Here is a 26,333-nt window from a genome sequence, read left to right on the forward strand (position 1 = left end):
CCTGTTAGTCTTTTTTATTTTAATAAATGTAAATGGAATTTGTGGTTCTTTAGTTTTGAGCATGAAACATTTAGGCAAAGATCACAGATTTGATCTCAGCTTTGCTATGATCCTTAATCCCCCCAATTGTTTTGCACATGAGTGCTCTTTGACATAAGTATGAGTGGATAGACGTGGATGGATCAACATAAATCCGTATCTTACGGAATATCAACTCACCAGACTGTGTGCCCTACTGCCATAGCATCGTCTTCCTACCCAGAAGCCAACCAGCATCATCCTCAGTAAGGAGTGACTGCAGAACCTTGATCATATTTGTGTCAGTTTGATTTATAAATGAAATCAAAAGTGTTGGAAAACATTTTAAAAATTGTCCTCGGGGGCATTAATTCTTGGTAATAAAGTTAGCAAAGACTTATTGGGTAGAAGATATAAATGTAGTCTCTGACATAAAATTTCCTTGGGTTAACTATTTATCATAATGTCCAGAGGTAGCTTGCCGTTAAGTCTAGTGATTGTTTACACGTTAGGACAGTTTTTGTCTCTGGCAACTGTGCTTGATTTGTTACTATTGAAGAGTATTTCCCCGTCCCAGTGGAGTTAAAATTCCCTTATATTTAGAAGCTCTAAATTTTTGAAGTTTAGGAAAGCTGAGTTCTTGTGGTAAGATGAAAATTTTAATTGAAAATGCAACAACTAGGACCTGGCAGTGCTAGAATGTGTTAAGTACAGCTTTGTTGTTCATTCTTCTCTCCTTAGATTCTCTTAGGTGATTAACATGGAATTTCTTTACCATTTAATGGTTTATCTGTTATCGTATTATAATTCATTTGGATTAAATGTACAAGTTAACTGAGAGTTGCACTAAGGAATTTTATGTGAAATAAAAGGTTCATAAATCAGTTTTAAAAACCAAGCCACATAACAACTGAGGCAGTGTGTATTTTAGCTAAATATTTTAAAATCATGTTTTGTATGCAGGTTAGGTGCTTTTTCTTTAATTCTATTTTCTTACAATTAAAAATTTCCTTTTTTACCATCTTTTAATTTGAGATACCTGCAATTACCTCTGTAGAAAATAATTTGCCTATTACAGGGATTATTTTTTCCTTACCTGACTGACCACCTTCTAATAATTCTCTTTAGTTCTTGTATATACTTTAATTGACTTTATAGGAAATACTTAAGATAATTGTTCTATTTATATAAACAGTTGGGTTAACAAAGGGGGGGGGAGGTAAATTGACTTAGAAGGGTTCTTTAAATGAGGAAGATACAGAAGGTACACAGTTATAACTTAGGCCATGAAATGCATGTTACATGGTGTCAATTATATGTGTTTCATTAGTCCTGACAACTTTTTAGGTTATGGAAGTAGTAATCTGCTGTGTTACTGACGTAGAGGGGTGAAATAACTTGGACAGGTTTTTATTAATGTGAGAACTGGAATTATAATTCAGGATACTCTTTTATGTGGATTTCACCTTTTAGAACAAGTCCTAGGGAGAAGGAAATTAAACATTTCCCCCCATGATAATACCTAGAGTATTACTACACATTACATAGAAAGTCTATCGTGTATTAGCGGAAATAAATAAGGCGTGTTGATGATAGCTTGATAACAGTATTCTGTACAGTTTAAGATAATTTTTCCCCCAGTTTTTAGCATTCTAAAACTTTTAGCATCATTTTGGTACCTTTTACACATTACTGTTTTTGAGCAACATTAAAAGATGATTAAGATTCTAAAGCCCTTCTACACTGTATAGTTTACTATATACTATATATACACAAACACTATACAGTCCAATACAGTAGTCATTAAGTGAACCACTGAAAAATCAGTTCTTTAATTGCACTAGACACATTTCAAGTGCTCATTTGCTTTCACTATAGAAAATTCTGTTGGACAGTGCTGTTCTAAAGGGTAGCTGTGATATTTTATGAGTGTTTTAATACTGATTCATAACATTTGGTGTAGTCTTTGAATATTACTGCTTTCGGGCTTTCTATTGCATATCCTGAGTTACCTTGAAAACCTGGAAATATGCTTTTTGATACAAACTCTTGAGAATCCTTAAGAGATTAAGGTAATCCTGATTGATTCTACTTTGAGTATATTTTTCCACATTAAAAAGTATGAATATGAAATTAATAGTCAAATTACTATTTGGTAATACAGTTTTGACATGAACTTACAGCTCACTTGGTAAGCCTGTTGAATAAATGAAGTTGTATTAGGAAAAAACTAGTTGTAATTTTATCTAAAGTAAATTTATATTAAATCCCAATGTTGATATATTAAATAAATACTATTGAAATAAATAAATAAAAATTCCTTTCAGAGTGAGATGTGAATTTAACGTATAATATTAGTGAGATTTGAATGAAGTTTCATCCTGAGGATAATGATGGGGTATTTAGGTTACCTGCTTACTTAATAAAGGTTAAAAGAGAAAAATGTATGAAGATATAAAAATGTCTTCAGAAGGAAGAATTCACAGATAGGTATGTTAATTTGCTTTCCAGTTGGCAAGAAGTAATTTTATTCTAGAAAAGTTGGAAGTTTTCGGAGCCATCTTAACTACATTTTTATGGCTAATTTACAGTTGGAAATTGGGGGATCAGAGCTTGGGGTGGTAATGGGTAGGTGCATTTTCCTCAGTATTGCCTCTGAGTTTGGACTTTTTAGAATAAAAACCTATTATTTTATACCTAAATAACCTAACACTTAGATTTGTAGATGGGTATGAAACCCAAAGTAATTGTGGCAAGGTTAAAGAACAGTACTTGAGATATATTTAGTGGGCTTTCAAAAATTACTTCGATGATCTTAACATCTAAGGCCAAAGGAATGTAAATTTTGACCTAAGATATCTGGGTTCCCACTTAAAGTCCCAGCAGTGATCACAATTGTAAATAGAAGTGAAAAGTGAACCTACTAAGTTTTCTAGTGTTTCAGTCTGGCTTTGCTTATATAGCCCCAGAAATATTCTAATTAGTTTGGATAATTTACTAAGTTGACTAAGAAATTAGGATCTTTCATAAATGAGATATGTAAGCAGTCTAATAAACAGTTATGGAATGAATTCAGTTTAATTCTGCTTTCATTTTAAGAAGGCAAATATATAGAAATCTATACTTTCTGGTACCTTGTGGAAGAAAAATTGAGTTTTGCTAAAGGAATCTTACTAGGTGATTCAGCAAGATAACTAAGGATGATGGAGTGATTAAGGGGTTCTGAAGATAGGAAAAAGGAAGATTAGTAATCTTTATGCATGAGATATAATTATTCTCTCAAAGTCATATACCCTTCTCAACTATATAGGTCTTATTTTTAAAAGAAGTATTTCATACTCAACTACACAGTCAAATTACAGGTAACCTTAGTTTAGCTTTTTAAAAAAAACCTTTGTTATTTTACTGACTTCCTTGTATTTGTCACATCCATGCAGTACTTACTAGTCATTCTTTGTAAATGAATTTAGGAATACTTCATGTCAGATAAGCGTTTTCCAAAAATGAATTTTCTTGGGTGGAATACTAGAAAATATTAATGGGTTAAGTAGTGTTAGAAGAAAAACAAGTATTAAGAATTGGTGAGTTGACACAAATCAACCTAACCTCTTAATGTTAGAACAAAAAACATCAAATTTTCTTTCTCTGGTTGAGCCCTCCACAAATTTGGCAAATACAGTATTTGCTCTAAAGATTATCCTTAAAAATTTCCTGGACATTATGAAACTTCTTAAAAAGTTAAGTCTCATCTGCTTAGCTTAAGCTTTTTACAAGTAGAATATGAGCTTTGAAAAGGAGGACCTAAGACATTTCAAACATATTTTAAGTGTTTCAATTATGTACCCCACAGAAATATTTTAACTTCCATCATAAATGTACATAAACTGAAAACAAAAGATCCATTTACTTAAATAGTAAATATATTCTTTGAAGAAACCAAGTTCCTAAGACCAAACTATATGAACAACTGCAAGTAGGTGAAAACATGTGCAGACGAGTGAAGGAATGATCACTGACGTGATAATGGTTTTCTGCTTATTTAAGAACCTTGCTTATTGCTTTTGAGGGTTATGCTGAGAAGTAGGGTAAAATGAAAACTGCTAATGAGTTACAAAATTAATTGTTCAAAAAATTCTCATTTATTATAAATGACTGTTTTGTTAGTGAAGGCCAGAGATTGATTGTAATTTGATGTAGTAGAAAATATGAGGAAAGAAGTCGGATTTTAGGTTGAGTTCAACTGCTGCCTGATACTTTGTAACTTACCTTAAACAATCGTTGTCTGTTTTCCAAGGTTAGTTTACCTTTTAGAGTCTTCTCCCTACTTTACAAAATTGTAATATATAAAACTTACTTTGTTTTTGACATGAAGCAACTAAAGATATGAGCATTTTTCAGAATTTAGGGGGACTCTTGTTATTTGAGATAATTATCTGTATTTTCTTTCTTAGCCTGTGGACATCTCTACAGCAATGAGTGAGCGGGCACTTGCTCAGAAAAGACTCAGCGAGAATGCATTTGACCTTGAAGCTATGAGCATGTTAAATCGTGCTCAGGAACGGGTATGTAGCAGTTTTAATATCTACATGATCATTTATCTAGCAAGCTCACTTAAAGTGATTTGGGGCTTGATCATTCAGTATATGTTGTGTACTGTGGGGCAGGAGCTGTTTCTTGAGAGAATAAAAATGGAAGAAATTATCTGCCCTCATAGAATTTATAATCAATCTAATGTATAAAAATAGCTAAGTGCCCATAATAGCCCTGTGAGGTGTATTGAGTTTCCACTTTCCATCTGAGAAGACAGGTAAAGAGTGGCTAAATGAGGCCCAAGGGCACAAAACCAGTTAAGTAGGGAACTGGGATCCAAACCCAGACAGTCTGAATCCAGAGTCTGTGCTTTTTAAACAGTGGACAGTGGCTCCATAGGCTAATTTTCTATGGTAAATGTATGGAAGCAGTAAGTACATGTTCAGAGAGAAAATACATTGCCCGACAATACTGGGTGTTCAGTAAATATACTTTGAATGAATGACAGCTAATTCTTTAATTATCACAGTGTTTGAACAGTTTCCTATGTTTATTATTCTTTAACTATCTTGAATTTATTCTCGATTTGTAACACTTCAAAGAAAGTAATTAAAAATTGAGGTTGTCAAATTAGCATGCATTTATGAGATATGTAAGCAGGAGGGCAAGGATCCTTTGCCATATGAGTGATTTTCTATATTTTTCATGTATCTGTGCTATTTTGAAGAATGAGTGTCAGCTATGCTTTTTAGTTGTTAGAGATATATCTCAGATTTTATCAGTGGGATCCACTGAGCAGTTACTGAACTGCTGCTTTGGAATGTTTAGGAAAACAATATTTTAAAGATGTACAAATTCAGTATATTGTTTTTGAAAAGTTGAAAATTTAAGTCTGTTATTAAGCCTTTTCGGGAACTAAGTAAACCATTTCATTTAGGGAATTAAATTAATACCAGTGGCACTTTAACTAGAGAAGTAATTTTACTTAATTGAGGACTCTTCTTTTCTTCAGATTGATGCCTGGGCTCAGCTGAACTCTATTCCTGGCCAGTTCACAGGAAGTACAGGAGTACAGGTTCTGACACAAGAACAGTTGGCCAATACTGGTGCCCAAGCCTGGATTAAAAAGGTACACAACATATGCACATACAAAAGTGTCCACGTACGAAGTTAAAATTTTTAAGAAAATGTTTTATTAAAAGTGCAGAAAGAGGCCAGTGAATCTAACCAGTTTCATGAGTAAATTTGCTGTGTGTATATACTCCAGGATGGACACTGAAGATGGATCGATTCATGAGACAATGGCTAATGTATAAATATGGCTCAAGAGCCACTTAATTTATATCCTGCTGCTCCTGGGTTTTGTGGGGGTGGTTTGTTAAACTGTGTTTTGAATGCTAACAGTGTATCTCAGGTGCTGTTCAGAATATTCCACAGTTCCTGTTGGACAACCAATCTAATGATTTCAAAGCAGTGGTTCTCAGATTTTTTCTCATCATGGGATACTTTATTACAGGTTTATTTTTGGTGCACTGCCCCCAAGAGCCTCTGCCACCTGATTTTCCGTTCCTCTATTCCTGTGCCCTTCTTTCCCTCTTCCTTAGTGCCTGTGCCCTCCTGTAAGCTCCCTTGGCCCCTAGTCCTCATTCCTGTTGTGAGCTCCAGCCCCAGGCCCCCGTGGTTGTCAGCTGTTCGTTACAGCAAGTGGTTGGGAGGCCCCAGTGTTAGTGCTGCATGTGGTGATCTTGCCAGGGGTCTGGAAAGCTGGGGGAGGATGGCTGAAGTGTTGGGTGGGCAGTGCTGAAGGGTGGGGAATCGGGTGGGATGGGGATGGCGAATACTATCTGTGGACCACCATTTAGGCCCTGGTGGCCTCTGGTGATCCACAGGTTCAATTTGAGAACCGCTGATCTCATGAAAAAACAGGATATGTAAGACCTAAATTCAAGGGAGAGGACGGACGCCTCGTGCTGTGAAGATGTAGGTGCTCCTGGTTTCAGATTCCTCCTGCAGTGAGACGTGTGAACTCCACCTACGGCTGCCTCGTTGTTGGGGGAGTCTTAGGTGGTTACAGAGGGCTTTCTGAAGAAATGTATTCTGGTGAAGGGAGTGGCTTGGTTGGATGGGTGATGGGGAAATTTGTTTCAGGAGTATTGGCAGCATAGCAGTGCTGAAACTGGGAGGCTGTGTGGGCTAATGGATTGGGAAGGTTTCTTTATCCTGCTGTACTCCTGACTCCTTTTGTGACTGTGGCAAGTAATTACTTGGAATTTCAGTCTCCAAGTGCCTTCTTCCTGCCTCGCAGGGTGGTGATCAGTAATGGGATGGGTACCTATAGAAAACTGCTGTGAGTGCCAATGAGTGAGCTGAATTTCTGAAAAGTCATATTTTTTGTTGCTTTGGACCTTTTAATAACTTTTTTTTTCAGTTTTGATAGCATTATCTCTGGTGATCTTCTTATTAACAAATTAATGTAAAGCATATCCTTACTTTGCCTGCCCCCCTTTTTGGGGGAGGGGGGAATAGTTGCACCAATATCTATATAGTGAGTACACAATCAGGTTGGTTAAAAAAATTACAACTTACCTAGTTTACTAGGGGTTGATGGAAAAAAGATGAAAATCTAGCAAAATATTTTTAAGCTTGAATTAGTTTTGGACTAATTATATTACAGTATTTAAGATATGAAAGTGATTCATGTGCTTGAAAAATGGCTTTCATCTCATTGGGAATAATTATAAATGTACATCTATTTCTTTAACAATTTTAGTTCTTTAATACTATTTAATGTTGAAGCTGAGTACTCCATATTTCAGAAAGTTAGACTTCAAGTTTATGTGGGTGTTTAGCACATAATAATTAAATAGTCATGTACATTACTAGGTAGAAACTTCAGAATGTGATTCCATTGCAAAGTTGGTCTTCATTTGTACAGTGAAGTTCTGATCCATACATAATGCTACAGACTTCTAAACATCATCACTTTAACATAACTTACCAAATGATTAAATTGGTTCCCTGTAAACTTTCCCTTAATTTTTTTTGGTTTCCAGTCTTGTAGACAGTTGGCAGATTTTAAATAATTTACATCATTTAAAATATAGAAATAAATCATTTTTGATAAGTTATCACAAGAGAAAGATGTGTTCATTCATCAGACCAAAGTTTTAAATAATTATAGAAGAAAGCAGTGCTTTCAGGAAAACTTCCATTCATATGTTACTGAACAATATATGCTGCTAATATCAGTTAAGGCCAGGAACATTTTATTTATAAAAATGAGCAAAAACATGGAAAAAGTCATTAGGCAGCTAGAAATTTAACATTCATCTTCACTGTCAAATATCACAAACTGTCTACTTGTTTTATTTAGAAAACTTTTTCAAAATGTTCATTTGGTGTTTTCTTGCCTTGCTGTAGGCCAGCACCCTCTTTTAATGTTAAAGACTACATGGAATGCCAACATTCTCCATATTCTTTTTTACTTTGCTGCAGTGTATTCTTAGATGAAAAAGTATGAGAGTTTATTAGTAGTAAAAAAAAAAATTTAAATGGTTATTGATTTGAAAGAAGCTTTATTTTCTGGAATGAAATGATTTGGACATGACCTGATGAATATTGTTTACTTTTGTAGTCTCATTAATTAGCTTTTTGTTGAACTGTATACACACTGGTGTAAAGATTTTAAGATATTAGAGAATGGAAACAAAATTGGAAACCTGCGTTATTGGGGATTTGTATTATACTCTGCACAGTTGCCCTTTTTTTTAGGAGTGTTTCCTGGAAAAGAGGGGCGGATGAACCTGGAAGTAAGTAAAAGTAATTTTAGGTGTGTAGCAACAAGGCAGTTGGTATCCAAGCATCAGCTAACTTTTCTCTGTCCACCAACACTGCATGGCCTGCACCAAGTAAGGAACTGAACCAGGGGTATGTTTTTACCTCCACAGCTGCCTCCTTCCATCAGAGTACCGTGTTGAACTTAATGTCTAGTCACACTTCATTGGCATGTTTTCTCCCCAGCAGATAATTAAAAAGCTGGGAAAAAATAACAGTACACAGTTTTACTATTGTGTAAAACGAAGATTTAAAAATTCACTATTAACTTATCAGTAGAGGAGGTGACTAATGTATACTATTTCTAGAGCTACCAAAATTTTTGACTGCCTCTGTTGATAAGTTAATGACTTTTGCTTACATTTGCTAGAGAATGTAAATCTAGAATGTTTAATAACAAGGGGAAATAAAACATGATTTGGAGATGTATGTTATAAATTTTTTTAAAATGGCCATAAAGATCAACAGTAGAATTCAGTGGTTTGTTACATATACATGGATGCCCTTTAAAAAGAGGCATCACATAGTTCTTAACACGTGAAAATAACTGTTGACCATGCTAATGTATATAGTTGTGCATCTTATGACATTAAGTGGTTTGCTGCTTTGATGGAAATTATGGTTCAGTGGGTTGGATACAAGAGAGATGACTGTTCACAGAATAACCTGTGAACTTTCACCCCTCTGTATGGAAACTTGTTTCAGGGCCAAATCCTTGTAGCTGTCTTCTTGCCCCGGTCAGTGCCAGCCCTACTATTCACAACACTGCTGCTACCGAGGCCTAGGTATGTAAACGTTTAAGGAGTTTTTTAAAAGTCTTTTTAACATCAAGTTAGGTTTTAAAAGAATTCAAAATTCAGTTTGGTATAATTACAGGGTATTTTATGTGTTATCTTTCTGCTTCATAGGGATTTTCTAAGTAAAATATTTATACTTGATTTATGGTAGAATGGGGGGAAAAAACTTTGGATGATAACAGTATGCTTCTTCAGTGTCCAAACTATTTCTAAATGATTTCTAGGCTTTATTCATTAACTAGGTACACCTGGGACAATTAATATTATTGACTGTTTTAACATTGCCTTCTTTTTATTTTGCAAGCTAAGAAGAGATACCAGTGAACCTAAATAGTGGACGAAAACAGGAGTGTTCTAATTTTTTTTTTGGAGGGGGGCACAAGGGCCACTGTTCTAAAACTGCCATTTGACTTATTTGACTTTCAAAATACTGTTATGTTTATGTGAAAATAATTAGAACATACACACTACAGTATGTATATAAGTATAGAAGCATTTAATTGCTGTAACTATAACAGATCTAGAAGTAAAATAAGATTTCTTTCTTTAAGAAGTTACACTGAGTTTGTAGTCAAATTCTAACTATAAAATGGGGATATTTTACCTTTCTTTCTTTGGATAGGATCAGTTCTTAAGAGCAGCCCCAGTAACTGGAGGAATGGGAGCCGTTTTGATGAGAAAAATGGGCTGGAAAGAAGGAGAAGGATTAGGAAAAAACAAAGAAGGAAATAAGGAACCTATCCTAGTTGATTTTAAGACAGATCGAAAAGGTAAGTTTTTTTAGAAAGTTTATTATACCTTCTTTAACATTTAGGATTTCATTACTATCATAAATTCTTCTGATGTCAGTGGTCCTGAACTGGAGGCACTTCTTACAGTATATATAGGTTTTTGTTAGGGAAAAAAATGTTTAACCCATTTTCAGAAGCTTTATATATAGATGGAGACACTAATTTGAGCGTAAAAGGCAACAAACAACCTTTGTGCGATATATGATTACGTTTTTAATTAGATTTCATATTTAGATAGAATTTCCATTTTGTTTTCTGTTGACAGGGAACATGTGCTTGTTTTTGTTTCTAGGATTTATTTTTTCTTTCAACGATATTTATCCCACATATTCTCCTCATTTCCTATTAGAGAGTTCTGTTTAGTCTTCACTTTCTAAACCCCTTTTGCATATCACTTTTTTCAAGCTCAGTAATTGAGTTCTGTTGGGTTGGGGCTGGAGAGTAGAACAACTGCTGACAGCAGTGTTGCCTCTTTTCATTGCATTTCTTCCCTTGGAATAATGTCCATTGTAGAATCACATGGGGCTGCCAGCTAAATGTGATTTCAATAGCTTGTTTAAACCTGATTTTTAAACACTAGAAAATTTAAAACTAATTTATTTTCCTTATTTTTGTAATCAGAAAGTTAAGTTGAAGTTAATGCAGTTAAATTATTGTCCTAATGAATTTGGAAACCAACTAGCTCTGACCAAATTATGTATTTTTAAAAATGTTTTGCATCAGAATTTCTACATTGTCATCTACCGAGAATAATATGTTGCCGTTTAATTCCAAATTGGAATTTATTGTAATAGTGATACTCGGAAATAGGCTAGAAGTAACACAATCATCCCATAATGCAGCATTAATGCAAACTTTAAATTAGAAAAAGACATTGTACTTCTTGTCACATTGACATTACTGCTTATACAAGTTGAATAGATTGTGTGTGTCATAAAAGGTGGTTTATGAGAAGACAACATCTGTGGGTGCATTGCATAATTCCAGGGAATAGTCCCTTTGGAATTGTGCAGTGTGGCCTGGCTTTGGGAAAGCACAGTGGCAGAATTGGCAAAGAACTGGTTGAAAAATTCCCCTGGGATAAATGGAAAGCATTGATTTTAGTTAGTAATATAGCTAAAGCCCTTTTAGAAAGTGAGGCTGAGGCTGTTGGTCTTTTGAGTACATCTCACGTTTGAAGTCAGAAAGGGCTTGTTTGCTGGAAAAAGAAACGGACCCATTTATCCACGAGAGAGCCTTTCTCACTTTTTCACTTTGTTTTGGCCTAAAATCCTCGACTTCTGGGGAACATACTTATTAAACTGAGCATCATTTTTCAAGGGATGAGAAACCTTTAGAAATCATTTGCAAAGAGTATTAACTTTTCTGAAAATTTTAATTTTGTACAATTTCCAATACTAAGATAAATGAAGACAGTGTATAGATTTACATATTGAAACAACAAAATAGGAGTCGAGATCAAGGGTAGTGGGTGGGTGTTGACTTCTATTTGAGGGCCTGGATTGAGGTTCAGTTTCCTATAGAGGGAGTAGTTGTTTCGCCATATTGCAATTTTAAATGCTTTGAAATTTATTTAGTGATCATTGGTTTTTTTTAAGGTCTTGTTGCAGTAGGAGAAAGAGCACAAAAGAGGTCTGGAAACTTCTCTGCTGCAATGAAAGATCTGTCAGGTGAGAGTACAGTTTTGAATTTCTTCTTGTTCCACCCTCCCCTTGAATTCAAATTTTTTGCCTCAGATGTGGAGATAATTATAACTGGTTATTTTTTTCTCTGCAGGCAAACATCCTGTGTCTGCCTTGATGGAAATCTGTAATAAGAGAAGGTGGCAACCACCTGAATTTCTCTTGGTCCATGATAGTGGCCCTGATCATCGCAAACATTTTCTCTTTAGGGTAAATATGAATTTCTGCATTAATTGTATACATTTGTTAATTTGATGACTTGATGTTAGAGGGTGACGGATAAGCATTATATGATCACAGGATTAATGTATTGTTTGTGGGTTGGGAGTGTGTATATGTGTATATGCTTTAATATGACCTGTTAATATCCTATTATTTTCTAAATGTTGGCGGGAAAGATGTGGGCAAAATCTGGTGAACAATTTGTTGACCTTTTCTAGTGGAATGTGGGGAACTAATTGTTTTTATCAGGCTTCCCTCCCGCCGCGCCCCCAGCCCTGCGCTCCCCCCCACGCGCCCCCCCCCCCCCCCCACGCTTCAATTTGGAGACCTGCTCTTAATTTGCAGTCCCTTTTCCCAAATGATTTGCTTCTTTTCGGGTTGAGATTTATTTGACTTACATGGTATGGGTTTTATATTTTTGTAAATTATCTTTCTAGCATTTAGTGAAAAAATTACAAAGCTAATAGATATTAAAGTTTGATGCTGTTCTTATTGTATGTTTTTCTTGAATAGGTATTGAGAAATGGAAGCCCTTACCAGCCCAATTGTATGTTTTTCTTGAATAGGTATTGATAAATGGAAGCGCTTACCAGCCCAGCTTTGCCAGCCCTAATAAGAAGCATGCTAAAGCCACAGCAGCTACTGTGGTTCTTCAAGCAATGGGCCTTGTACCAAAGGACCTCATGGCTAATGCCACTTGCTTCAGGAGTGCCTCACGTAGATAGATTGAGGTTTTATATTAATCATTTCAGATAATTTTACTCTGCATCAAAATGTATTTCCTCTTTAATGTTGTAAATATTTGGCAATTTAAGACATTGTGTAAAAAGCAATCTGTACAAACATCTCCAGGCTTTGATTTTTGTACCATGGAAATTGTATTTAACCATACAGGGTTTTGGTATGTTTATATTGTTTACCTTAGTGATGTATTTGTTTAAGTGGCTAACATCCAAACGATTGTTTGAAGGCATCCGTAATCTTCAGTGTGGAATGTTAAATAACGCTTTTATACTGTATTTTGTACTATGATGTCAACTCCCCTTACTTATGGCTAGGCTGCTGTAACACTTGCCTGTAATCAGTGAAGGGCTGTGCACCTTGTACTAGTTCACAATGGGTTCTGCTGGACAGATACTGGGCCAGTGTTATTGAGGTAATCAAGCAAGATCTGTTCCACAGGGCTAATGCCACCGTATCCCCTTTAAATTTTGTAGAGGTTATAAAAAAAAGGAAGTGGTATGTTGTGTGATGATCAGCACTAAGTCCTGTGTTTCTGTCAAAAGCCACTTGGGCCATGAATGAGAAGGGAGTTAAAAAGAAGTCTGACTAGAATTTTACTGCAGAGGCCAAGTACATTTAGTATGGCATTGAGTTGTGATATAGTTTTACTTTGATGTGCATTTTGAACTTCAGCTACACCTAGATAGACGTAAAATGATAATTAAAATGCTGTAACCAACTTATCTAATAAAATCGGCACCCAGCCACTATTTTGTTGACTATGAGAAAGTTTAAGTTTATGTTAATTTTTAGGGTCTGATAGAATATTTCATGTGTATTACAGTGGTATTCATATGCTATGTCTCTAAACTTTATTTTCAAAAGCTTAAGGCCCAAATATAAACTTCTCGAATAAATGTGGTGTTTTATTTTCTGGATTACAAAGTGAACACATACTTCTTCACTACTATTACTTCTTTACCCAATACTTTGGATTTCTAAGCACTTTTATTTAAGAAAATTTGAATTATATATATACACGCACATACACAAAATACCTACAAGAACATATTAAATACTACTTTGTCATGACAGCTGAGCATACTTTACAACTCTTAACCCTATTCTATATGGAATACAAAATACCCTTATCTGAGTTAACATGCATTAAAACAAGTAATATGTATTTTGAGAATAGAGGAATTGTAAACAGGAAAACAACTAAGGTGGAAGCGTCAACAGTCAACTCAGTAGATACTGTCTACATTTGTTTTCTACCTTTATAAAACTAGAACTTGCTAATAACAATCCTAAGGAAATTGTTAAAGATAGTTTTGTCCTGATGCTCTCAATGGCATGAGATAATTGATACTAAGCCTCAATTTCCATTTGCAAGGAAACACTCAGTTTTCTACCCAATTTATAATTAGGTTAATGGATCTAGAATTTTCATTCAAGGTTTTTGAAGTTTTTAAAAAGTTTATCTTCATATCTGAATATCTAATCAAAAGAGTAAAAAATGTTGATTTTGAAACCTTAATCCTATTTACTGCTTAGTGCATGTAATAAAAGTATTGTAAAAGGTTAATGTTTGTAAACATTTGAGTATTTTTAAAGCTATATTCCTTTAAATTTCCAAAGTGAACTTTAAAGCCAAAGATATAAGAATCTTGAATTTCCTTGCTAGAAGGCTTTTTTCCTCAAAGATTCCTTTTAGGCTTACTTTGGTGTTCAGGATCTCCAATTATAAATGTAGTCACTCATTTCCACATGCCGTAAAGATGATTTCCCCAGTATCGGTGTTCGACTAAGGTGGTCCAGAGTTTTAGGGTGCAATCCACAGTTGGCAAGCTCCTCATGAACAGCCTCCTGTGGAAATTTGTATGCAAGTCAGTAAAAAGCATTGTCAGAGTCCTTGAACACTGATGAGTTTTTAAAATTACCATGGGCTCTTTGACAAATAGATGCCTTATTCAGTAAGGGCAAATTCATCGTTATCATTATCAATAGAAGCTCATCCTAAGAATTTTTGCATAATGACAGCATCCAAAAATAATAATTTTGGTTATTTTTATAAGTCTGGCAAACGGATAAAAATAGTTTCAAAGGTCTCATTACCTCTAAGTAAAAAGCTGTTATGTCCAAAATTAAAGGCAGATACGTTGTAAAGCAACTACTTCAGTTTTAAAGCAAGTGTGGACACATCTAGAAACTGCTGGATCACATGAAACAAGCAGCTCATCCCTCCCCGAATCTAAGAAAAAGTTCTATAGAAAAAAAAGAGGCCTATGCGGCTAAATAAACACCCATAATTATTTATTTACCCCCGCCCCCAGAGTAAGCAAGCAGGCACTATTAGGTTCTGGATCTGAGAGGACAATGAAAACAACTTGCCTTTTGTTTGGCAAGTTCTTTAGTCAGTGTTGAATACAACAGCCTGAATTCATAAAATTTACCTCACACACACACAAACTTTATAGTCATTATCCCTTCCCTCTTAGTAATTGTACTTGATAATATGAAGCAGTACAGTTTAATAACTTGAAACACCAGTTTGGTTCATCATAAATGACTTCCTCCATCCATCTAGTCTGAGAAAACTGCAACTAAATCTGTTTACCAGCTGTCTACTTACCTTATCCAGTACTTTATCCTTTGGTGGGCAGATATTAAATACAGCAGTTGGCTCATGTGTATACAGTCCTGCAGAAAATGACCCACTCTGTGAAGATCTGAGTAGCATAGTCACGGAATGTAGAGAATGAGGCATGATAGGACCTGTAATCTCCAAACTAAATTGATCTCTGTATCCAGAAGGAGCTTGTGTCTTCACGTTTACACTTCGCGCCTTCAAAAAAAATTCAAAGAAAATTATGGTCACCATCTCTCAAGCTTTTGTCCCTAGCTAAAAATGTGATCAATAACTTCTCATTTGGGTATTCCCCTCTTTAACAGTTAAGGAATAAAAGTAGTTCATAAGACATCAAAAGAATGTTACATGAGTAAAAAATGTTCAGTAATTCTGTTTCCAGCATCCTCTCCTCCAAATTATGAGGCTGTCAATTTAAATATTAGTTCTAGAGAATGTAACTTTTTAATATGGTATCCTTTCTGATTAATGCACTTTCAATGCATAATATTAGGAAAATAAAAATTAGATTCTGTTGCTATTACATTCAGCATATGTAACACGAAAATTACATGTGTAATTCTTCAACAATATGGATATATACTTATTCTTTTCACTTATCCATGATCCAGTGTTTGAGACCACCTATAATTTAACAGAACATTCTTGGCTCTGTTCTTTCACTGGTTATGAAAGACAAAATTTAAGAAAGCAACTTTTCCTTATGGCAATAATTCAAATATAACTTTTCATATAATTCCTTTGATAATAACTTTATATCAAGGAATTTTTTTACTGGGAGGAAAGAAAAAAAATATGCACCATGTAAAAATACCAAGAATTTATCCTATCAAAAAAGGAAAAGTATGTCTTTAAAAGGTAGGTTATGAGGATTAGTGTAGAATTTTTTTTTCTTTTTATTACCTTAAGCATTTGCATTGTGGCACCTCGGAAAGCTATAGGTGATAAGAGGGTTGGTGGAAGTCCTGCCTGGGGACCTGAGGTAGCAATTAAACTCTTACAGTTGATCAAAAAATTTAGCAATGTAAAGGTATTTGTCCCCTTCACCAACACAACAGACTCGGGTCTGTGATCCATTTGTACTTCATGTATCTCTTTACGCCTGAAAGTGACAATCAAGGAAACTGCAAATGCAAATCCCATACCAAAAGGAACAGCAGTTATCTTAATCCTGAATCACCTGGAACCCTCTTCCCCCACTCCAAACTGGAAATGCTCTTGCTAATCCTCTTCACTGCAATTATAAGGCATCTGAATGATCAAAATGATTTCTTTTTGACCATCTGAATTAGCTAGAAATTGATACCTAACAACTGATTTCTTCTCTAGTCAAAAATATGTTCCAGTCCCCCCACAAACTTAACAAAAATAGAATATTTTCACTTAAAAAAGTTTAATAATTGTTCATGGCTTTTTGGTACTTAGGGGTTTTTTAATGTCATGATGGAGTATCAGTTTTAATATCTTAAAGATAGTTTAAGATTATAGTTAAATAAAACTGTCAGTCAATATTACATTGCTCAAGGGAATTCCCCGGCAGTCCAGTGGTTAGGAATCTGCGCTTCCACTGCAGGGGGCAACTGGTCGGGGAACTAAGATACCGCATGCTGTGTGGCACGGCCAAAAAATAAAAATAATTACATTGCTCACTAACTTAATTCAATGAAAATAAATTATAGTTAACAGCAACTGAAAGGATACAGCTTGATAGAAAGTACATCTGGTTTTTTAATTTTATCTTGCACACCCATCTCTTCCAGCCAGGAAAAACTTTCTTCTTCATCCTCATCGCTGACTGCTTGCTCCCTAGGAAATTGCTATAGTTAGTCAGGGTTCCCATTTCCTAAAGCTGTTTCCTCTACACTGAATCCATAATTCACGAGATGATGTAAAAGGTTATTTTAATCACATACTCCCCATGTCCCAAGCTTGTTCCAGACGCTTTCCTCTTCTCATGGCCACTTTCTTTTATTAAAGGCAAAGAAAATTCAATACCTACGTGAGAAAAGAAAAATGTAACTATGTTTTCTTTAATATAATCTGAAGGAATTAAACAGGCATGCCCGACTTGTAGAGAGTATATATGAAAATGAGTTTTTACTCCTGATGTATTAAAGCAGTACTTTTCATGCTTTCTTGATGGCAGCTCACAACACACATATCTCCTTGAAACAAATGGTTCAGGACAATACATAGTCTCACTACATGTGGTATTCTTTCATCAAGTATATACTACTCTATTTCATTTTTTTATAAGGTGCTGAATGAGTCCACTAAATAGATTTCATGATCCACTAATGAGTTGACCCTCTTTAAAGATCATGTTATTAAAAGGGGGTAGATAATTTGTATTATAAAAGAATTTCTATAGGAGTATATTCAGATTGGGACTTTCCAGCTTGATATATGTTTAGAGATCAGAGAAGGGAACACAACTTAAAGCTATGTACAATGGACAGCTTAATTAAACGCTGGAAAAAAATCAAAAAAGAAATAAAATAATTCTTAAAACAATTAGATAAAACTGGTAGAAGACAATTCAACTGCTAAAAGACAGTTCAAATTTTAGCTTTTAAGGAGTGTTTACTATATAGTGTGGTATTCTCACTTTAAACCTATAGTTTTACCTTCGTTTTTCATAGCTTCTCTTATACCTCTAGTTGTAGGAGAGATGAGAGCCGTGACTACATCATCTCCTGCTAATCCCGCTGCACGGAACAGGACAGTAAACTGATAGGTACAAACGTAGAAATAGGGGCAAAGTTTTGTCTTCAGCAGATTATACAGAGAAGTAAAGCTCACAGACCTATGAAGAAAAACATTTTTCTTTAGGCATTATTAAAACTAACTCAACATCTAAAATTTTTTTTGTATAATTTAACTTGATACTCACCTGATTCAAAACACAAATATTACAGATAATGGTCTGAATTTTTGCCATGACATAGAACTTGGCTTTTTAAAGGACTGAAATTGGTCACAGGACCCACTGATGACTTCTAAATACTTTAACGAATAGTGTTTACCATTTAAACACTAGCCATTTTTTCTTTAAACAAAACTTAATTGATAACTGGTTGCTCACTTTTTTTTTTTAATAAGTTTACTTTATTTTATTTATTTATTTTTGGCTGCGTTGGGTCTTCGTTGCTGCGCACGGGCTTTTCTCTGGTTGCAGCAAGCGGGGGCTACTCTTTGTTGCGGTGTGCAGGCTTCTCATTGCGGTGGCTTCTCTTGTTGCGGACCATGGGGGCTCTAGGCGCGCAGGCTTCAGTAGTTGCGGACCACCGGCTTAGTTGCTCTGCGGCATGTGGGATCCTCCCAGACCAGGGCTCGAACCCGTGTCCCCTGCATTGGCAGGCGGATTCTTAACCACTGCGCTACCAGGGAATCCCTGGTTGCTGACTTTTAATAAGCAGCTTCTACTGATGAGAAGGGAAGCAGCCATTGGCAAAAAGTATAATAACGTTAAAGAATTAGGTCTCTATATATTTATCAAACACTTATGTATATATTCCACAACTACGTAAAGAGTGAATAAGAGCTTGGAATTCCCTCCCCGTCTGGTGGTTAGTACTCCGCGCTTCCACTGCAGGGAGCACGGGTTCGATCCCTTTGGTCAGGGAACTAAGATCCCACAAGTCGTGCAGTGTGGCCAAAAAAATAAATAAATAAAAATTTTTAAAAAAGAGTGAATAAGAGCTAAAAAAGTAAACAATTAAAATTTTTTTTCTTTTTGGCTGCACCACGCAGCAGGTGGGATCTTAGTTCCCTGACCAGGATTGAACCTGGGCTGCAGCAGTGAAAGCGCCAAGTCCTAACCACTGGACCGCCAGGGAATTCCCCAAAAGTAAACAATTTAAATGTTAGTTATTACAGTTTAAATAAAATAATTCAGAAGGACATAGAAATCCATCTACTACTGCTCATCTCCACATCATAAATAAAATAAGGAGAAAATACGGCTAAAATGGGTAGCACAAATTTTTACTAATCTTACCAGTCACTCATTAAAATGTGTTGCAGGGTTTCATCATTTGACCAAGGGTTTGTCTTTCCAGCCATTTTTCTGTCAGCTCCAATACGAGGGAACAATGGTAGCCAAGACAAGGCAGGGTGGAGCCAATAGATAAGGCTCTGCTGGAAGGCACAACGGAGCTCAGTGGAGAGTTTGGGATCCTAAAATACAAAGATGATATTGGACAGTTCTTGCCCCAGTAGAAATACAGAATTTAATTAAAAAGACACTGAATATACCGAACACTCATTCTCAGGATCTTTACTGCTTCCTGTAAGAAAGTGTTAATAACTGTTAACAGGGGCTAAAATGTAGTTTATTATTGTTTGGGAAAACCTTCCTTGTCAGCCATTACAGTCTGTTAAACCACATACCAGCAGGGACGCTTAGATGTAGATGGGAACATTCGTCTGGGTCTACCATCCTTGAGAACAGTGACTATCACTCTTTATCACCAGGGCAGGGGGGTGGTGTGTGTGTGTGTGTGTAACACTATATTCAACCCCCTCCCCTCATAGCACTGTTTCAAAAGTAGCCAATAAAAACCGATCATCCCAATCACAAATCATCTGTATCTATTTATCAGAAAAGATGTACCAAGGCCTCTTTCAGGTAATCTCTTTTAACCTGGTTTGAGTTGATGAGCTGCTTGAAAGTAATGCAATTACATTTCTCTAAAACCTTTCTAGCACTCATCAACTCTCCTAAATTTACAACAGACCATCACCCAGGTGGTAAGAATTAGTGCATTTAAAAAATACAGTATACATTATGTGAGAAAACCAGTAAAATAACCAATCTGTCTTTGCAATCCTACTCCTCAATTGCTTTTCATTTCCTGATATTTTCTTTCTCAAAAGGCCTTAGAAAAGGATAGCGTAGTTCAAACACTTCCTGCCTGCAGCAGTGACTAATTCTCAGGACAGGTCTATAAATTTAACAGGCAGTTACTGTATCTGATTTAAAAAACAGTATGAAAGCAGCATTTGGGAAATAAAAAATTTCCCAAGTCTCTGTGTCTTTAAATGTCAAAAGAAAAACTTAATGAAAGGAAATGTCTCTGATATTTTGCAGAGAAGTACATTTTACACTTAATTTGTTACTTTTAAGCATAGCTATTTTCTTACAGAATTACCTGTATACTTTGAGGCAAAGTAACTTCTGTTGCCCTACAATGCTGGATGACACCTTGAGCCTCTTCCTGTGCTTTCAAATGATCTGCCCAGGTAAAGGGTTGAGAAGAGGCGAAAAGGAGTCGAGTTTTAATACTCCAGTCCACAGGTAACTCAGTACTCTCTGAGGATGGAATATCAGATTCGGAGAATGATACATGAGGAGTCTTTCAGAAAACAAAGAACACAAAAATTAGTAGAGTACCAAGGAAAAAACCCTTCAATCTGTAGAATTCATCAACTAACATACTCATGACCACTGAAATTTCAAAATGTTATGAATGGTACAATAAATAACACTGAAAATATACTACACACTGTGAAAGAGTCTGGAAAGAGCCACACTAAACCGTTAATAGTGATGTTATCTCTGGAAAGTGGGAATTTGTTGTTGAGGCTGGTGGAAGGAAAGGTTTCACTTTTTAGTTTATTATAGGTCTATATAGTTTAGTTACAAGAGACGTACTATTTTCACGATCATGATTTAAAAACATCTACTACTGATACTGCTATCAAAGCAGAAATCTTCCAAGTATTTTTTAAAAAGCACTTTTTAAGCCTCTAAAACTCTGGAACCAGGTCTAAGTTGCTCTTGCAGGTAACTTAGGTTGGGTTCTTAGAGGCCATATTTAAGAAGCAATTGCCGACCTCAAAAATTCCTCCCAAACCATTTTGCTGTCAAATCAGTATTCTCCACGTTACAATGATTCTTCTAGATGACATTATTAAAAAATAACAAGGAAGGGGGAACTATTTCCAAGAGACCCGAAGGCCATTTATTTGCAAGGAAGGGAGACTGGGTCTTGGGAACTCTTCTAACCTGCTCCCATTAGGACAATCTATGCATTTGTTAAACTATCACGAAAGCAGCAGCTGAGGAATGGAATCAAGGAGCGTTTCTGTGTGTGGTGGCGGTGGCAGGGAGGTTCAGTGATAAACCAACAGCCTGTGGAACTAATTTGGGGATTTGCAGTGAAGGATTAAGTTCAAAAAGCAGCTGAGCCTGGAGGCGTCGGCTCTGAGCGATGAGCTGGAGTTGTCACTACCTACAGAAGAGCGTGAAAACTGTTGGGGGCAGAAATAAAACCCACATCTACGCCTACTTTAGCATTGGTGCCATTATAAACATTACCACAACATACAAAGTCCTTTACCAAGGCTGACGCCTGGCACCTTTTCAACCCTGGTAGAGATGATCACTCAGGGCTCTCTGTGAAACTATTTCCCAAGTAAAACACTTCTGAGAAGTATACACTTATGTTATAAGAATATACACTCTAATGACATTTAAAAAGTGTTACCTGGGGTAATTCAGTAATGGCTGTTCTTTCAGGAATCTTCTCTTCCCATAGCAAATCATTTTCTTGATTAGAATCTAAAAACTGAGGTTAAAAAATGGTCCTTTTAAATTATAAATGATGCTGGAGTTCGCTTTAAACATGTAGAGCTTCACCTGGCATACAAGTTTCTCAGCAAGTGCAGGAATTCACGTGAGCGCAAATCAGTATAACAGTATTTCACTTCAGTTTTGTGCCTGAACTTTACTATCAAAATGGACCGGGAAAAGGGCAGGTGATTTGCGCAACTAAGAACTCAGTAACCAATAATCTCAGTTCAAAAGATCCAAAAGGTTGCGGGGTAAGACAAATATTAGTAAATTCTGACCCCATCAATCCTCAACATTCCCCCAACCCCAGAACAATTTTGAGCGCGTGAGAAGGCAGGCACTGAATCACGCAGGAAAGAGGGTCCTGTAACCTTCCCATCAAACGGTGGCCTTCCGGGAGTAGTGCCAGGATTACTCGGCGCTCTCTTCCCACTGATCTCCAACCCCCCACCAGGCGGCTGCAGCCCAAACTCCCCCGCCGCGCGCCGGGCGGGGCCGCGGGGTCCACTCCTCAGGACGGGCCGGCCCCGCAAGTCCCGCGGCAGCTCGCGGAGCGCACTTCACGCCGCCCCGACCTCGCAGGGCAGCCACCCCCAAGGCTCAAGGCCCCCTGAGGCCGCGGGCGGCTTCAGCTTCGCGCCCATTTCGCTCCTGGAACGCGAGAACCCGCCATCCCTACTTCACAGACGAATCGACCCACGAACTACGAGAACCCCTCGGCTCCCAGGCACGAAGACACTCACCGGGCCCGGCGCCTCCTGCTGGCCGCTGGACGGCCCGTTGGGAGGCTCGGCGGCGGCCCGCGGCCGGTTGTCCAGGCGGGCGAAGGGGTTCCTTCGGGACGCGGTCGGGCCGCCGCCACCTCTGCCCACTGCCGGGAAAGGGCGGAGGGGCAGCCCGGCCGTCAGGGCGGCGCGGCGGGTCGCCGGCTCGGGCCGCTCCTCGGTCGGGGAGGCGGCCCCAAGGCTCCGGCCCCTTTTCCGTCGGAGCCGCAATGTCTCTGGCGGCCTTTTGAAACTGGGCGAGTAGCCGGGCACCGACAGAGCCATCACGAGCCGCGGAGGCCGAGGACCCGGCCCGCAGCCCCGCAAGCGCTTCCCGCGCGCCGCGGCCCCGCCCCCGACGTGGCCCCGCCCCCACGGCGTCTCGCGGCGCGTGTGCCGTACGGCGCCCGCGAGGCTCCGCCCCCGGCTGTGTTCCTCCGAGACCAAGGGCGCGCGAGGGTCCCGCGCCTCGCCGGACGCCGCCTTGGCGCTCTGGTTGGGTCTTTGGCTGTAGCCGGGTCGCCGGGTGCTATGTGGCTGGGAAGCACGCGGTCCTGCGCACCGGGATAGATGAGCGCTGTTCAAATCCGCAGCAGGGTGTGATGAGCCCCAGGCACGGCGCCAGGATGGAAACGAAACGTCACAGTTGAGCCGCCCCTTCGATAAGCTTCCAGAGCGCAGCGGCGACGTCCAGAGCTGGAGAGAGGGGCCTGGGCCTCCTCCTCCTCCCCCCGAAACAGAGAGCCCCGACAGGAAATCAGCACGCCGGCTACGCAAGCGCAGTCTCCCGCCCCGCTTCCCAAGCATCGCCACTGCAGCCTTCCACGCAAACACTGCAGCGGTCACGGACGAGTTACCGTGATGCTCCCGTTCGATCCTGAGGAAACCCTGGAGTGAATGAATATTTGAAAAAAAATTTAGCTTTCAATGGGCTAGGTCCTTTGAGACTTGAAAATATATTCAAAGTATTAAATTACGACAGCAAAGGATGTTAAAGAAGGAAGGTGTTGAGAATGGAGTTGATACAAAATAATGTTATTCTGACATAGCAAAAGACTCCAACAGCTTTATCAGAGTAGCGTGGCTTCTGCTGAAAGCAGTTTTCTTCATGTAAAGAATTTTGTAAGAGGCAAATATATAGGAACAATAATTTTAAAGGCTTTCAGAATATTCCCTTTAGATGTTAAATTTTAGAATTGTCTTGACCCGTCTGTACAATGTTTCCAAATACTTTTCAGATACTTCAGACTTTTCAAATACTTCAGATAACTCTGAGCATCGTGTCTCAGCAGGAAAACGTACTTAAAAACATAAAAACTTGCTTTTATCTTCCTTGACTTTTCTGAGCAATTTGCAAGGAAACTCTGGCTTCAATACTGGAAAAGGTTCATCCAACTGAGGTCTGAGAAAGAACAAAATTAAAATTGAACAACTTGCTTCTTTCTTCCTTGATTTTTCTGAACAACTTCCATGGTAACTTTTGCCTCGTATAGTGGAATGGGTTCATCCAACTGAGGTCTGAGGAAGAATGAAACTATTAGAAATGTCTAGTTAAAGATGGGTAGAGTACATAGCATGGTAGTTGACAGTTGCTATAGTTCAACTCTATTACTTTAAATCAAATTTGTCCATTAATATTTCCACTGTTGAAACCGGTTAAATTTTGAATGGGGAAAAATACCTATTTTATCCATTCTCTCTTTTTTGATAAACAGATCCAGCTGAAAAAAAAATTGTACTTCTTGTCAACCTGTAGGTTATTTCAAGTTGCTTTGGGAAGGGTGATGAGGATAAGCAAAGGGTGAGGTACAGTATGGAATGGAGTAAGGAAAACTAACGAACCACTTCTCTCTTAGGGAATGCATACTGGTGTGTATACACTTCGAGAAATGCTAAGGAGCAGCTATTTATCTAAGCAAAATAATAAAATATGGAGGCAAGAGGTGTACTGAGAAAGCTGAAACAAAAATGGGAATGCCCATTTTATCTCCTGGAGAATAGAAAAATAAACAAGAACAATGATTTGGTCATTTAGCATACCTAAAAACACCAGTTGATAGCTTCTCCATCACATCTTTTAAGATACGTAGCTGGAAAGACTGTTAAGGTGGCAACGTAAAGGAGAGAGGAGTAAATAAAACCATTTGATAAGCAGAAGATACTAGGCAGGTCACCTATTTTTTTTTTTTAATAGAAATTCTGTAAGCTGTCATGTTTACCTCTAAAACAGGAAAATGGGGGAACTGATTTGAGAGAGGTGGTGACATAATAGAGCCTAAACTTCTAAGTACAAGAGATGAAAGAAGCCTAATGCCTGTCCTAAGTAATGACTAGTGTTATCCCAAATGGATGGTAACAGAATGGGGTCAGGGTTTCATTTTAGCGCCACTTATGTTATCTTTAGTTAAAAACAATTTTAGCACTTATATCTCTTACTTTGGGTGCACATTTATTTATTAAACCAGCTGATAAATACGTATGCGGGAAAGTTAATAATCTGTGTGTGTAATATATGCCACTAAGAGAATTAAAAAGCAGGGTAAAATTTAAAACTCTAGTCATTTACTTGAAATTATAATATTAGAACTGAGAGTCTATATAACTGCTAGTACAGGAGAATTATTTATGGCATATAATCACACAATTGGAAGGAGATTGCTACGTTAAATCACAAGCAGCAGCTGGCTCATGTGTGATGCAACTGAGGGGGGTGTGCACAAGTGAGGACTGAAGTCTGATTCAGGACTTTAGAAAATGTAAATTAGAAAATATGAACATAAGCTACTTTAAAAGGACCTAAAGAATACCGATTCACTTTTCACGTACTACAAATTCTCTTTCTGCTTCTGTTAATGAAATTGCCAGCAGTATGTGTAAGTATATAAATATAAAACATATATTTCTGATTTTTGAAAATTTAACATTTCATATGAACATGTCACGTTTCAGTATGGTCCATGGATTTGTCAAATAGGTTAAAATCTCACGGTGGGGAGAAAGGGGAGCAGTTGAGAGACTTAAGTTATTAAGTAACACAGGCAGAGCAGCCAGCCTACCTTCTGACATGAAAGACTCAAAACATACTAACTTATGTTACTTTTAATACATGGTCTCTGTCATTAACATCCCATGGTATTCTTGATAATTACCATGTTATTGAATGTGTCATTATTTAAAGTTGAAATTTAAAGAATTCTTTTAGGAAGTTAAAAATTAAGTTTATTTTCCAAATTTAATATGAAAATATTTAATCAGAAATACATTAAACACATACATTCACCACATTAAGGGGACGTTCTGGTTTGGAAATGTACTCTTTAAAACTCAACATATGCAGTATACTAATTCAATATTATTCAACTATTTGAAAGCTCTGTATTAAGTCTGCCATTGCTCTTAGAGGAGGCTGGCCCTTGTACACGTCACGCATATGTAACAATGCACATTTAATAAAAATAAAGAATGATATTCAGTGAGACAAACATATGGTTGTGCAAGTCTCTTCACGCACAATTATACTCTATTAAGTAATGAGAACTTATTTTTTTATTCAATGTATTAAAGTTTTTACCAAGTACAGCTGCCTTTAAAACAGGCGTCTTAGAAATAAAACGTTTATTCTTAAGTTGACCCTGCTCTAAAGAGGTTTGGACCTTTCTTTTGGAACTGCTCTCATATTCTCAAGAAAACTTTTCATTACTTTTACCAAAATGGAATGATCGATTTCATTCACTAGATTTGTTAC

The 26,333-nt window shown here is 37.3% G+C and overlaps 3 protein-coding genes across 5 annotated transcripts in view; 1 reads left to right on the top strand and 2 right to left on the bottom strand.

Annotated features, from left to right (window-relative positions):
• The window catches only part of SON (SON DNA and RNA binding protein), a 30,889-nt gene extending 17,375 nt beyond the window's left edge, over positions 1 to 13,514 (top strand). The window contains 8 exon segments of the mRNA XM_059921473.1: positions 4,470 to 4,580; positions 5,561 to 5,677; positions 9,802 to 9,949; positions 11,569 to 11,640; positions 11,747 to 11,862; positions 12,441 to 12,569; positions 12,571 to 12,627; positions 12,630 to 13,514. Coding sequence (XP_059777456.1) covers positions 4,470 to 4,580; positions 5,561 to 5,677; positions 9,802 to 9,949; positions 11,569 to 11,640; positions 11,747 to 11,862; positions 12,441 to 12,569; positions 12,571 to 12,627; positions 12,630 to 12,815 — 936 coding nt within the window. The 3' untranslated portion in view covers positions 12,816 to 13,514.
• A 72-nt stretch (positions 13,515 to 13,586) lies between these two features.
• DONSON (DNA replication fork stabilization factor DONSON) lies at positions 13,587 to 22,933 on the bottom strand. The gene is made up of 10 exons (XM_059921474.1): positions 22,568 to 22,933; positions 21,739 to 21,819; positions 20,401 to 20,604; positions 19,248 to 19,426; positions 17,875 to 18,053; positions 17,161 to 17,242; positions 16,949 to 17,053; positions 16,151 to 16,349; positions 15,233 to 15,445; positions 13,587 to 14,466 (listed from the first exon to the last, which is right to left on the bottom strand). Exons 1-10 carry the CDS (start codon positions 22,871 to 22,873, stop codon positions 14,329 to 14,331), a joined length of 1,686 nt encoding a protein of 561 aa, XP_059777457.1. The 5' UTR covers positions 22,874 to 22,933; the 3' UTR covers positions 13,587 to 14,328.
• Positions 22,934 to 23,606: 673 nt separating this feature from the next.
• The window catches only part of CRYZL1 (crystallin zeta like 1), a 32,972-nt gene continuing 30,245 nt past the window's right edge, over positions 23,607 to 26,333 (bottom strand). For 2 of the 3 annotated variants that reach the window (XM_059921475.1, XM_059921477.1), the window contains 2 exons: positions 24,629 to 24,674; positions 23,607 to 24,106 (listed from right to left, as the gene is read on the bottom strand). In XM_059921475.1, coding sequence (XP_059777458.1) covers positions 24,007 to 24,106; positions 24,629 to 24,674 — 146 coding nt within the window. In that variant the 3' untranslated portion in view covers positions 23,607 to 24,006. Of the gene's footprint in view, positions 24,107 to 24,628; positions 24,679 to 26,333 lie in introns of all 3 variants that reach the window. The other variant, XM_059921476.1, reaches the window with a different exon arrangement.

Source organism: Balaenoptera ricei, chromosome 4, assembly GCF_028023285.1.
Source record: "Balaenoptera ricei isolate mBalRic1 chromosome 4, mBalRic1.hap2, whole genome shotgun sequence".
Lineage (NCBI taxonomy): Eukaryota > Metazoa > Chordata > Mammalia > Artiodactyla > Balaenopteridae > Balaenoptera > Balaenoptera ricei.

What these genes read in the sequence shown, in the direction of transcription:
- DONSON (XM_059921474.1), bottom strand. Translation starts at nt 22,873, where the DNA reads ATGGCTCTGTCGGTGCCCGGCTACTCGCCCAGTTTCAAAAGGCCGCCA. An exon ending in GATGTACTTTCTATCAAGCT is followed by an intron (nt 16,350 to 16,948) that starts GTATCCTTTCAG and finishes TGTCACTTTCAG; the next exon opens with GCGTAAAGAGATACATGAAG. An exon ending in CCACAATGCAAATGCTTAAG is followed by an intron (nt 15,446 to 16,150) that starts GTAATAAAAAGA and finishes TTTTTTTTGAAG; the next exon opens with GCGCGAAGTGTAAACGTGAA.